Source organism: Salmo trutta, chromosome 10, assembly GCF_901001165.1.
Source record: "Salmo trutta chromosome 10, fSalTru1.1, whole genome shotgun sequence".
In the NCBI taxonomy this organism is placed as follows: domain Eukaryota; kingdom Metazoa; phylum Chordata; class Actinopteri; order Salmoniformes; family Salmonidae; genus Salmo; species Salmo trutta.
Window position 1 is genome coordinate 38,095,425 of NC_042966.1, and position 13,445 is coordinate 38,108,869.

General features: G+C 44.8%; 1 protein-coding gene across 2 annotated transcripts in view; it reads right to left on the reverse strand.

Moving 5' to 3' along the window:
- Window positions 1–3,596, reverse strand: part of LOC115201685 (serine/threonine-protein kinase LMTK1) — a 100,330-nt gene extending 96,734 nt beyond the window's left edge. For both annotated transcript variants that reach the window (XM_029765509.1, XM_029765508.1), the window contains exon 1: window positions 3,514–3,596. In XM_029765509.1, the coding sequence (XP_029621369.1) occupies window positions 3,514–3,595 (82 nt within the window). In that variant the 5' untranslated portion in view covers window position 3,596. The remainder of the gene's footprint in view (window positions 1–3,513) is intronic.
- Between the last annotated feature and the right edge of the window lie 9,849 nt (window positions 3,597–13,445).

Genomic DNA, 13,445 nt, shown 5'->3' on the forward strand with positions numbered 1-13,445 from the left:
TTCTATTCTTGGATATATAATGTATAAATGTATAGCATGGTAATTCTTTGTCATGCCTCATTTTAGGAGGATCAGAAGGTGACAAGGGTCTCAGCAGGGTCAGACAGCCAGGGAAGACATCTGTGATGGAGGAGAGTTTACTTCTAAATGTTTTATTCTCTCTGTGCAGCAAAGACTGAACAAGCCAGATGCTATTTTAAGGCAAGTCTGACAAACCTCCAAAGTTGATTTCCAAACTGTATCAAAGGTTGATCGAGGCTTTTCCCCAAAAAATGTGAGGTAGACCTGGTAGAAGCTATTGATGTTGATGAATGGATACAGATATGTTAGAATGCCCTGTCCTGTTCATGTCATCTCAGACATAAATGACTGTAGTTTAAGACCATCTGTGGAACATACTAAATGACAGTGAAACTGAATTAGATGCACTCTGTCAATCCTCTGCTTGAGGAGTAAAACACAAAAGGGACATATTGGCACAATTATGGCCGTGAAGTCTGGCTGAATTATGGGAAAATATATATATTTTTTATCTCAGCATGACTACAGATTCTCCCTTCTCCCTGTTTTTGTTTGCTTAGAAATGTTGATATTGGAGACTCTTATCTGAAGAAACTGTGTAACCAAGCATTTATAGAGGCTAAGAAATACATTGCCATTAATTGGAAGGTTGGTTATCCTCCCACAATGTCAAGTTATGTATTACTAGATTAAGGGTATACTTCGCTACTTTCATAAGGTCTGGTTGGCTTTTATGGAATGAAGTACGAATGAGTGGGGTCTGTATTGAAAACATGTCCACGTCAGGTTAGAACCCAGGTAATCCTTAGCTGCTAGGCTGCTCAGTCCTGGCCCTGGGGGTCTACAGTCCTGTGGGTTGTCTCTCTGGCCTTGGCTTAACACACCCGAAACCAATAATGAATGTTTCAGCTATATTGTGTGCCAGTAAAAAAAGCTCTACAGTACTATTAGTCTTATGAGATGAACTATATGCTGTTTCTGTTTATTCATGTATATTTGAGAGGGGGGGTTCATATAGAGGACTTCTTAATTATTATTATTTTACATTTTACCTTTATTTAACTAGGCAAGACAGTTAAGAACAAATTCTTATTTTCAATGACGGCCTAGGAACAGTGCCTTGTTCAGAGGCAGAACACCAGATTTTTACCTTGTCAGCTCGGGGATTCGATCTTGCAACTTTTCAGTTACAAGTCCAACACTCTAACCACTAGACTACCTGCACCCTCTACGCTCTAACCACTAGGCTACCTGCACCCTCTACACTCTAACCACTAGGCTACCTGCACCCTCTACACTCTAACCACTAGGCTACCTGCACCCTCTACACTCTAACCACTAGGCTACCTGCACCATCTACACTCTAACCACTAGGCTACCTGCACCATCTACACTCTAACCACTAGGCTACCTGCACCCTCTACACTCTAACCACTAGACTACCTGCACCCTCTACACTCTAACCACTAGACTACCTGCACCCTCTACACTCTAACCACTAGGCTACCTGCACCATCTACACTCTAACCACTAGGCTACCTGCACCCTCTACGCTCTAACCACTAGGCTACCTGCACCATCTACACTCTAACCACTAGACTACCTGCACCATCTACACTCTAACCACTAGGCTACCTGCACCCTCTACGCTCTAACCACTAGACTACCTGCACCATCTACACTCTAACCACTAGGCTACCTGCACCCTCTACGCTCTAACCACTAGACTACCTGCACCATCTACACTCTAACCACTAGGCTACCTGCACCCTCTACACTCTAACCACTAGACTACCTGCACCATCTACACTCTAACCACTAGGCTACCTGCACCCTCTACGCTCTAACCACTAGACTACCTGCACCATCTACACTCTAACCACTAGGCTACCTGCACCCTCTACACTCTAACCACTAGGCTACCTGCACCCTCTACGCTCTAACCAATAGGCTACCTGCACCCTCTACGCTCTAACCAATAGGCTACCTGCACCCTCTACACTCTAACCACTAGACTACCTGCACCCTCTACACTCTAACCACTAGACTACGTGCACCATCTACACTCTAACCACTAGGCTACCTGCACCCTCTACGCTCTAACCACTAGGCTACCTGCACCCTCTACACTCTAACCACTAGACTACCTGCACCATCTACACTCTAACCACTAGGCTACCTGCACCCTCTAACCAATAGGCTACCTGCACCCTCTACGCTCTAACCACTAGGCTACCTGCACCCTCTACACTCTAACCAATAGGCTACCTGCCAATCAAAAGACTTTGTATCTTTTCAAGAGTTGTTATTTTTGTTAGCAATTGGTTAAAGGTGCAACACAATATTATTATTGAATTACCTTTGATCAAGTTCAGTCCTTATTAACCACTTAAACATATTTAATAATGACCCTCTTACCTAGCTTGAAGACTGTGGGCAGTTTTGCTTAACATTTTGTTCTAAGTAGGGATGGCATACTGGATTGTATAAAAATGCAGGAAATGCACTTTAGATGCCCCCAAAAAAAATCTGGGGGAGGACGCCAAAAACCCCAGCCAGTTGTATGCCTCCCCCCTCACACACACACACACACACACACACACACCACACACTTCTAAAACCAAAGTGGCGCCCCTTAACGCACTAATCAAGTTCACCCACAGGTGTGGGGAAAGGCTCTCTCCATCTATCTCACGCAGGCACACATAAACACTCTGCAACACACACACACATAAACACTCTGCAACTACACACACACACATAAACACTCTGCAACTACACACACACACATAAACACTCTGCAACTACACACACACACACATAAACACTCTGCAACTACACACACACATAAACACTCTGCAACTACACACACACATAAACACTCTGCAACTACACACACACACACATAAACACTCTGCAACTACACACACACACATAAACACTCTGCAACTACACACACACACATAAACACTCTGCAACTACACACACACATAAACACTCTGCAACTACACACACACACACACACACACACACACACACACACACACACACACACATACACATAAACACTCTGCAACTACACACACACACACACACACATACACATAAACACTCTGCAACTACACACACACACACACATAAACACTCTGCAACTACACACACACATAAACACTCTGCAACTACACACACACATAAACACTCTGCAACTACACACACACATAAACACTGCAACTACACACACACATAAACACTCTGCAACTACACACACACACATAAACACTCTGCAACTACACACACACACACATAAACACTCTGCAACTACACACACACATGACTGTCAGCTCCTATGTATTTTATCCTACTAATGCGCACATTGATGGTCCTGGTGAAAATATACATAATGACAAGATTCTCTTTCCGAACAAGACAAACATTATATACAAAGCACCTGGTATTCTGATTCCATCAAGTGATATTTTCGTTAGAACTCACCCAAGTCGAAATGGGAACTGAGGGCAAACCCGGGGATGAAGAATGATGAAGACATTATGACCATCAGCAGAGCCGCCAACATCTTCCTCGCCATGTGGTGGTTAATGATGTTGCAGAGACACTAGCCCACTGCAGCTTCTAATCACAGAAATGGGCCAGTTGTAGAGAGAAACACTGCATTGTTTTGCACATTCAAGCCCGGTTTTTGCGTTTCAAAGCAGCGCCTCATCTTTTGGACAGGCAAAAAAAAAATATCAATCGGATTGAAAGGCAAGATGTTGGCAGAAAATGTTAGAATGTTCCTTTTGTTGGCTTGTATTTTGATGGTATGTTTGCATGTCGCTGCATAGAACCATCAGAGTCCTCACGTGCAATTGACCGTTTCCTATGCAGTCCAATTGTGGAAAATGTGCTGTGATTGTCGCTGCAAAAGTGTCCTGGTAAGTGCCGTTACCCGTAGCAAATCAACCGGATACCAAACAGTATTTAAATTGCTGCTATTCTCTTCGATCTCTGCTGCACCAAACTGCGGACAGGTCTGATGTAGTCTATTATACCCTCACATATTAACTCAGATGAATGCTCAATTATTTGATGATGATATCACCAACAATAGCCTAATAGCACGATTCACTATCAATAACTCAATCTCATTTAATTAATGGCAGCTTCTCATTGCTGTGCGTTAATAGCACAAGCACGGAGCGGCAGCTGTCCGCTTGCGGTGCTGACAGCGAGAGCGCCATCTTGCCTGCTAATGTTCCGATTCCCCAAAAATCATTTCTGACTGAGCTGGGGTTCAGCTCTGCTCCTGAAACTGCGGGGGGAGGGGGCGCTGCGCTATAGCCTGGCGGATAGAGCCTATTTGATTTGAGACCGTTAAAGCAAGACCAGTTTATACCGATGAACCAGTTGTATGCTTATCTCACAAAGCAAAATGTGTTTTTGGTCATAGAGTTAGGGTTTTGAATAGACTTTAACTGTCATCATTCACATTGTTGATATCAAGTCATGACGTGACTTATTTCATGTTTCAAATTTCATGTTTCCCTTTCCTTAGATATTATAATTATAAGGAAGGACTTCCTCCCTCTCCCTGCTGTTCTAAAGTGTCAGCCAAGACCCCCTCCCCTTCCATCCATCCATCCATCTATCCCTTTACCCCCCTTTCCTCCAGTCCTTCGCCCATTCCCGCTTCTCCTGACACACACACACACACCCTCTCTCTCTCTCCCGTGCTCTCTTTCTCTCCCCATTAATTTAATTAAGATTTCCCGTCTCCTCGCGTGCCACGGTCCGTATGTCACTATCAACGCAACCCTTCCTTTTAACACAGAGAGACGGATAAAAATGTCACAGAGCTGTCAAGGAACGTCTGTTTCCCTTTCCATGGATGGAATTCCCTTTTTGTCACATTCTTCCCTTACAGAAAAAAAAACACATGAATTTCACATGTAATCACGTGTTTCACATGTGATCTAATGTGATCTTATGTGAAGTTAATGTGATAACATGAAACTACACATGTGAAAACGTGATCTCATGTGAAATAAATGTGACAACATGGGGATGCAAAATGTCAACATGTGATACCATGAAACTACACGTGACAATATTTGAATGTTTTTCACGTGTAAAACTGCTAATTCAATCTTTACATATGAATGTTTTGCACATGTGAAAATGCGATTCTATATGTGAGAGTTATATTTTCAATTAGCAAGTTTTTCACATGTGATAGTGCAAATTCAATTTTCACATGTCACTGCAAATTTCGCATGTGAATCTGCAATTCACATGTGAGGTGAAAACATGGTATTCTCCTCTCGTGAAAAGGTGGTGGAAATACGTATGATTTCACATGTGAACAACTGACCTCACAAGTATCTGTGGGTTTTCATGTGGGAAAATTTCAACTCAATATGATTTTTCATGTGAAAATACAATTTCACATGTTTTTTGTTGTAAATAGTGTAAACATCTTGAATAATTATGACTACACTAGATATGATAATTTAGTTATGATATTTCAATATAACACCACCTGGGATTTGAACTCACAACCTCTAGATTTTAGTTATGCTGTTCTTTCTGCACAACAGTCTGTAGCAGTCCCCTACACATTCATTATCTATAATACATCTCTGCTCTTAGTAAAAGAGAACCGTCTGCACTGTTATTCTAGTTATCAGTTATTCTGACTACTCTCTCATCATTGATTTAATTTACTTATTTCAGCTATTTGAGGATTTTCTCTACAGTTGTCTAATGTTGGTGGGGAATATTATTCTGTTTAAATGTTACTCCCTGAATCACTATATACACGTTTTTCTTGAGTGTATTTTTAACAAAGCCGAGATTTACTTTGAAAGTGTATGAATACAGGTGACGTGAGTTACTGACACAGACATGGTGGTGTAGCAGGAAGATTGGACTGCTGTGAACCCACTTAACCAATAAGGTCTTCTACCAAATAGGGATATCTTCTCTATACCACCCCTACTTTGTCACAACACAACTGATTGTCTCAAACACATTAAAAGGAAAGAAATTCCGCAAATGTAATTTTAACAAGGCACACCTGTTAATTGAAATTAATTCCAGGTGACTACCTCATGAAGCTGGTTGAGAGAATGCCAACAGTGTGCAAAGCTGTCATCAAGGCAAAGGGTGGCTACTTTGAAGAATCTAAAATCTTTGTTTAACACTTTTTTGCTTACTGCATGTTTACATATGTGTTATTTTATTGTTTTGATGTCTTCACTATTATTCTACAATGTAAAACATAGTAAAAAATAAAGAAAAAAAATCCTGGAATGAGTAGGTGTGTCCAATGGGAATAGAGGGTCATTTTTATTTGTAATAGAAAAGGAATTTTAGCTTTTATAATAAGCGCATGCCTTTACAGGGTACATATTAGCTGCTAGGGCACAATATTTGTAGTTATATTGGTCTAGTTACTTCCTATTCTGATCCCTGACTGAATGGTACACCGTGTTGCTTATGTATTGTTTCCCTGGTAACAGCATGGATGGAGGGGGGATGGAGTGATGATTTCTGAGGTGAAAGCTAACAGAAGTGGTTCTCTCCACACACGTCTCACCCTTAACACAGATCATGTTGAAATGCTGTGCACATAGGCTACCGTTTATATATCTGCATCGAGGAGGCTGGCGGGAGGAGCTTTAGGAAGACGGGCTCATTGTAATGGCTGGAGTGGAATACATGGAACGGAGCTAGAGTAAACATGCATGTTCGCTACCGTTCCATTTATTCCATTCCAGCCATGATTACAATGAGCCCGTCCTCCTATAGTTCCTCCCACCAGCCTCCTCTGATCTGCATATCAAGTCGTTGGTACTGTATGTTGAAGCATCTACCTTGGTGTTCTCTGACTAACACACTGCAAAGTCAAATACAGACTCCTTGTGTTATATTATTTAACAAATACACAATATAAACACAACCTCCAAAAAGATCCCGGTCAAATCCAACACAGATGGTTCTTACACCCCTCTGCTCTGCTCACAGAGAAAAGCAGTGATGGAATCAGCACATTGGTATTAATAAAATAATAACCTCTTCCCTCTTCCTTTCCCCTCTCCTCCTCCTCCTCCTCTTTACCTTTCCCCTCTCCTCCCCCTCCTCCTCCTCCTCTTCCCTCTTCCTTCCTCCTCCTCCTCCTCCTCTTTACCTTTCCCCCTCTCCTCCTCCTCTTCCTTTCCCCTCTCCTCCTCCCCCTCCTCCTCTTCCCCACTTCCTTTCCCCCTCCTCCTCCGCTTCCCTCTTCCTTTCCCCTCTCCTCCTCCTCCTCCTCTTCCTTTCCCCTCTCCTCCTCCTCCTCTTTACCTTTCCCCCTCTCCTCCTCCTCCTCCTCTTTACCTTTCCCCTCTCCTCCTCCTCCTCTTCCCTCTTCCTTTCCCCCTCTCCTCCTCCTTTTCCTCTCCTGCCTCCTCTCTTCCCTCCTTCTTCCCCTCTTCCTTTCCCCTCTTCTTCCCTTCTCCTCCTCTCCTTCTTTCCCTCCCTCCTTCCCTCTTCCTTTCCTTTCCCCCTCCCCCCCCTCCTCTTCTCTCTTCCTCTCCCCCCCCCTCTTCCCCTCCCCTCTCCCCTCCTCCTCTTCCCTCTTCCTTTTCCCCCTCCCTCCTCCTCTTCCTCCTCTTCCTTTCCCCCCTCCCCCTCCTCCTCTTTACCTTTCCCCCTCTCCTCCTCCTCCTCTTTACCTTTCCCCCCTCCTCCTCCTCCTCTTCCCTCTCCTCCTCCTCCTCCTCTTTACCTTTCCCCCTCTCCTCCTCCTCTTCCCTCTCCTCCTCCTCCTCTTCCCTCTTCCTTTCCCCTCCCCCTCCTCCTCCTCTTCCCCTCTTCCCCCTCTCCCCCTCCTCCTCCTCTTTACCTTTCCCCTCTCCTCCTCCTCCTCCTCTTTACCTTTCCCCCCTCCTCCTCCTCCTCTTCCTCTTCCTTTTCCCTCTCCCCTCCTCCTCTAGCCTCTGCCCACCTCCCTCTCTTCACTCTCCCCTCTCCACTGTCCTCCTAACCACTTTCCTCATCCCTCCCTCCATACCAGACTCAGAGATGTCCCCTGGGGGTGATGGAGTGAGAAGGCCTGTGGCTGCAGACTTGGAGCCCAGGTTTAACAATCCCCTCTGGAGCACGGGTCATTCTCCACCTGGGGAGCTGCAGCTGGTTCTGTGGAGCCGATCATTACCAAACCCCTGGTTTCACTTCCTCCCTCTTTCTCTCTCTCCCTCCCTCTCTTTCTCTCCCTCCCTCCCTCCTCCCTCTCTTTCTCTCCCTCTCTCCCTCCCTCTCTTTCTCTCTCTCCCGCTCTTTCTCTTTCCACCTCTTTGTCTGTCTGTCTCTCACTCTCTCTGTCGCTCTCTTTTGCTCTTTTACTCTCTCTGTCTTTCTCCTCTCCATCGTCTTTCCCCCTCCCTCCCTCTCTCATTCTCCCCCTCCCTCTCTCAATCTTCTCTCTACCCCTCCCTCGCTCTCTCCAGTCTCCCCCCCACTCTCTCCCCCCCCATCTCTCCCCCTCCCTCTCTCTTCTCTATATCCCTCTTTCCTCTCTCTTCTCTACATCCCTCTTTCTCTCTATCTGTCTTTCTCTCTCTTCTCTATTTCCCTCTTTTTTCTCTCTTTCTTGCTCTCTCTCTCCATCTTCTCTCACTTTCTCTTTCTCTAGCCAGCTGCTCTGGAACAGTCCCAGTGAAACCTCCACTATGTGGGTGTACAACTTCTCTCAGTAGGAAAACATCTAAAAATATCCCATATATTTAATTAAAGAACACAGACAAGAACACATACCTCTATGTCTAAAGTTAAACCATACATCCCAGAAACTGAAATCTGATGCATTGCACCAAATAGCTAAAAATGAATGCTCATCTCCAGTCCTTAGAGGCAGGTGCAGGCCTAATAACATTCCCCATAATACACCAGCTTAGTCATGGGTAGTGGACATGTAGTGGTGTTGTGTACACAGGCAGTAAAGCTGTGCATGTTAACACGTCACTAGGAAGCTGTCATCAGCAGCTCTGTTGTGTTAATCCTCTACTAATGTGCTGTATATAAATGTATGTCCCAACATTGCACCCTATTCACTGTGTAGTGTACTACTTTTGATAGGGGCCCATAGGGCTCTCGTCAAAAGTAGTGCACTACATAGGGAGAAGGGTGCCATTTAGGACTCGGCCTATCTCTCTGTAATGAGATGCTTCACAATGGTAAATGAGTCTTTCACCAAGTCATTTTACCGTAGGCCTTCAAGGTAGTCAGAATCAGAAATTCTTAATTTGGAGGAGACATGCAGTGAGTTTAATATAATGGAAAAATAAAATGGTAATAGTTGTAGTTTATTATGAAAAACAATTCGGTTGCACTTCAAATGGGGAATATTAAATCTTGGGTCAATATTATGTCAAAGGGATTTTGAGTAGAGTGTTGATAGGCAGCTCCAGTTAAATGTGTGCTAATTTTTGTCTATTTTCTTCCCTCAGTGTTTATCTTACCACAGAAGTGACGTCCCAATTGCACCCTAAATATCTTTACGGAGCATTACTTTTGACCAGGGCCCACAGGGTTCTGGTCAAAAGTAGTGTACTATGTAGGAAATAGGGTTCCATTTGGAACGCAGACAGAGAGCTCCATCGCCCCTGATTGCTTGAGTTAGAAACTCTTCTTTATAACACACACAATGGCTAGTGGGCTGCCGTGAGAAACACTCATCGTCACCATTGCATTATATAAAGGCCATTAAACTCCTACTTACACAGTATCGTATACCACAGCCTGTTTCAATAGGTCTAACAGCATTGAGACCATGATAAACATATACGATTACTTGGTCATGTCGCCTTAATGGACATATTTTGCACTGCAGCTGTTCTTTTGTTGTTTAAGGCACTTAGATCTAAAGTAAATATACTATACCAGTATATGAAATATTTGAAAGGTGCAGTCTGGGATCTAGGAATCTATATACCAGAACAAGCAGTGGAGCTGACATTTTGCAGCAATAAAAAACTCCCAGATTGTAGCTTTAATAGACATCCTAATAGTTAAACATCCCTCTGGTAAAAGAAAACACGAGTAAAGGTGAGGTAGGTTCTCTGTGGGTGAACAGAGAGATGCAGTGGAGAGAGACCAGAACAGATAGATGCAGTGGAGAGAGACCAGAACAGATAGATGCAGTGGAGAGAGACCAGAACAGATAGATGCAGTGGAGAGAGACCAGAACAGATAGATGCAGTGGAGAAAGACCAGAACAGATAGATGCAGTGGAGAGAGACCAGAACAGATAGATGCAGTGGAGAGAGACCAGAACAGATAGATGCAGTGGAGAGAGACCAGAACAGATATATGCAGTGGAGAGACCAGAACAGATAGATGCAGTGGAGAGAACCAGAACAGATAGATGCAGTGGAGAGAGACCAGAACAGATAGATGCAGTGGAGAGAGACCAGGACAGATAGATGCAGTGGAGAGAGACCAGAACAGATAGATGCAGTGGAGAGAGACCAGAACAGATAGATGCAGTGGAGAGACCAGAACAGATAGATGCAGTGGAGAGAGACCAGAACAGATAGATGCAGTGGAGAGAGACTAGAACAGATAGATGCAGTGGAGAGAGACCAGAACAGATAGATGCAGTGGAGAGAGACCAGAACAGATAGATGCAGTGGAGAGAGACCAGAACAGATAGATGCAGTGGAGAGAGACCAGAACAGATAGATGCAGTGGAGAGAGACCAGAACAGATAGATGCAGTGGAGAGAGACTAGAACAGATAGATGCAGTGGAGAGAGACCAGAACAGATAGATGCAGTGGAGAGAGACCAGAACAGATAGATGCAGTGGAGAGAGACTAGAACAGATAGATGCAGTGGAGAGAGACCAGAACAGATAGATGCAGTGGAGAGAGACCAGAACAGATAGATGCAGTGGAGAGAGACCAGAACAGATAGATGCAGTGGAGAGAGACCAGAACAGATAGATGCAGTAGAGAGAGACCAGAACAGATAGATGCAGTGGAGAGAGACCAGAACAGATAGATGCAGTGGAGAGAGACCAGAACAAATAGATGCAGTGGAGAGAGACTAGAACAAATAGATGCAGTGGAGAGAGACCAGAACAGATAGATGCAGTGGAGAGAGACCAGAACAGATAGATGCGGTGGAGAGAGACCAGAACAGATAGATGCAGTGGAGAGAGACCAGAACAGATAGATGCGGTGGAGAGAGACCAGAACAGATAGATGCAGTGGAGAGAGACCAGAACAGATAGATGCAGTGGAGAGAGACCAGAACAGATCGATGCAGTGGAGAGAGACTAGAACAGATAGATGCAGTGGAGAGAGACTAGAACAGATCGATGCGATGGAGAGAGACCAGAACAGATCGATGCAGTGGAGAGAGACTAGAACAGATAGATGCAGTGGAGAGAGACTAGAACAGATCGATGCGATGGAGAGAGACCAGAACAGATAGATGCAGTGGAGAGAGACCAGAACAGATAGATGCAGTGGAGAGAGACCAGAACAGATAGATGCAGTGGAGAGAGACCAGAACAGATAGATGCAGTGGAGAGAGACCAGAACAGATAGATGCAGTGGAGAGAGACCAGAACAGATAGATGCAGTGGAGAGAAACCAGAACAGATAGGTGGAGTGTAGAGAGACCAGAACAGATAGATGCAGTAAGAAGAGACCAGAACAGATAGATACGGTGGAGAGAAACCAGAACAGATAGGTGGAGTGTAGAGAGACCAGAACAGATAGATGCGGTGGAGAGAGACCAGAACAGAGAGATGCAGTGGAGAAAGACCAGAACAGATAGATGCAGTGGAGAGAGACTAGAACAGATAGATGCAGTGGAGAGAGACCAGAACAGATAGATGCAGTGGAGACCAGAACAGATAGATGCAGTGGAGACCAGAACAGAGAGATGCAGTGGAGAAAGACCAGAACAGATAGATGCAGTGGAGAGAGACTAGAACAGATAGATGCAGTGGAGAGAAACTAGAACAGATAGATGCAGTGGAGAGACTAGAACAGATAGATGCAGTGGAGAGAGACTAGAGCAGATCGATGCGATGGAGAGAGACCAGAACAGATATATGCAGTGGAGAGAGACCAGAACAGATAGATGCAGTGGAGAGAGACCAGAACAGATAGATGCGGTGGAGAGAGACCAGAACAGATAGATGCAGTGGAGAGAGACCAGAACAGATAGATGCAGTGGAGAGAGACCAGAACAGATAGATGCAGTGGAGAGAGACTAGAACAGATAGATGCAGTGGAGAGAGACTAGAACAGATCGATGCGATGGAGAGAGACCAGAACAGATAGATGCAGTGGAGAGAGACCAGAACAGATAGATGCAGTGGAGAGAGACCAGAACAGATAGATGCAGTGGAGAGAGACCAGAACAGATAGATGCAGTGGAGAGAGACCAGAACAGATAGATGCAGTGGAGAGAGACTAGAACAGATAGATGCAGTGGAGAGAGACTAGAACAGATTGATGCGATGGAGAGAGACCAGAACAGATAGATGCAGTGGAGAGAGACCAGAACAGATAGATGCAGTGGAGAGACCAGAACAGATAGATGCAGTGGAGAGAGACTAGAACAGATAGATGCAGTGGAGAGAGACCAGAACAGATAGATGCGGTGGAGAGAGACCAGAACAGATAGATGCGGTGGAGAGAAACCAGAACAGATAGGTGGAGTGTAGAGAGACCAGGACAGATAGATGCAGTGGAGAGAGACCAGAACAGATAGAAGCGGTGGAGAGAAACCAGAACAGATAGGTGGAGTGTAGAGAGACCAGAACAGATAGATGCAGTGGAGAGAGACCAGAACAGATAGATGCGGTGGAGAGAAACCAGAACAGATAGGTGGAGTGTAGAGAGACCAGAACAGATATGCATTGGAGAGAGACCAGAACAGATAGATGCGGTGGAGAGAGACCAGAACAGAGAGATGCAGTGGAGAAAGACCAGAACAGATAGATGCAGTGGAGAGAGACCAGAACAGATAGATGCAGTGGAGAGAGACCAGAACAGATAGATGCAGTGGAGACCAGAACAGAGAGATGCAGTGGAGAAAGACCAGAACAGATAGATGCAGTGGAGAGAGACTAGAACAGATAGATGCGATGGAGAGAGAATAGAACAGATAGATGCAGTGGAGAGAGACTAGAACAGATAGATGCAGTGGAGAGAGACTAGAACAGATCGATGCGATGGAGAGAGACCAGAACAGATATATGCAGTGGAGAGAGACCAGAACAGATAGATGCAGTGGAGAGAGACCAGAACAGATAGCTGCAGTGGAGAGAGACCAGAACAGATAGATGCAGTGGAGAGAGACCAGAACAGATAGATGCAGTGGAGAGAGACCAGAACAGATAGATGCAGTGGAGAGAGATCAGAACAGA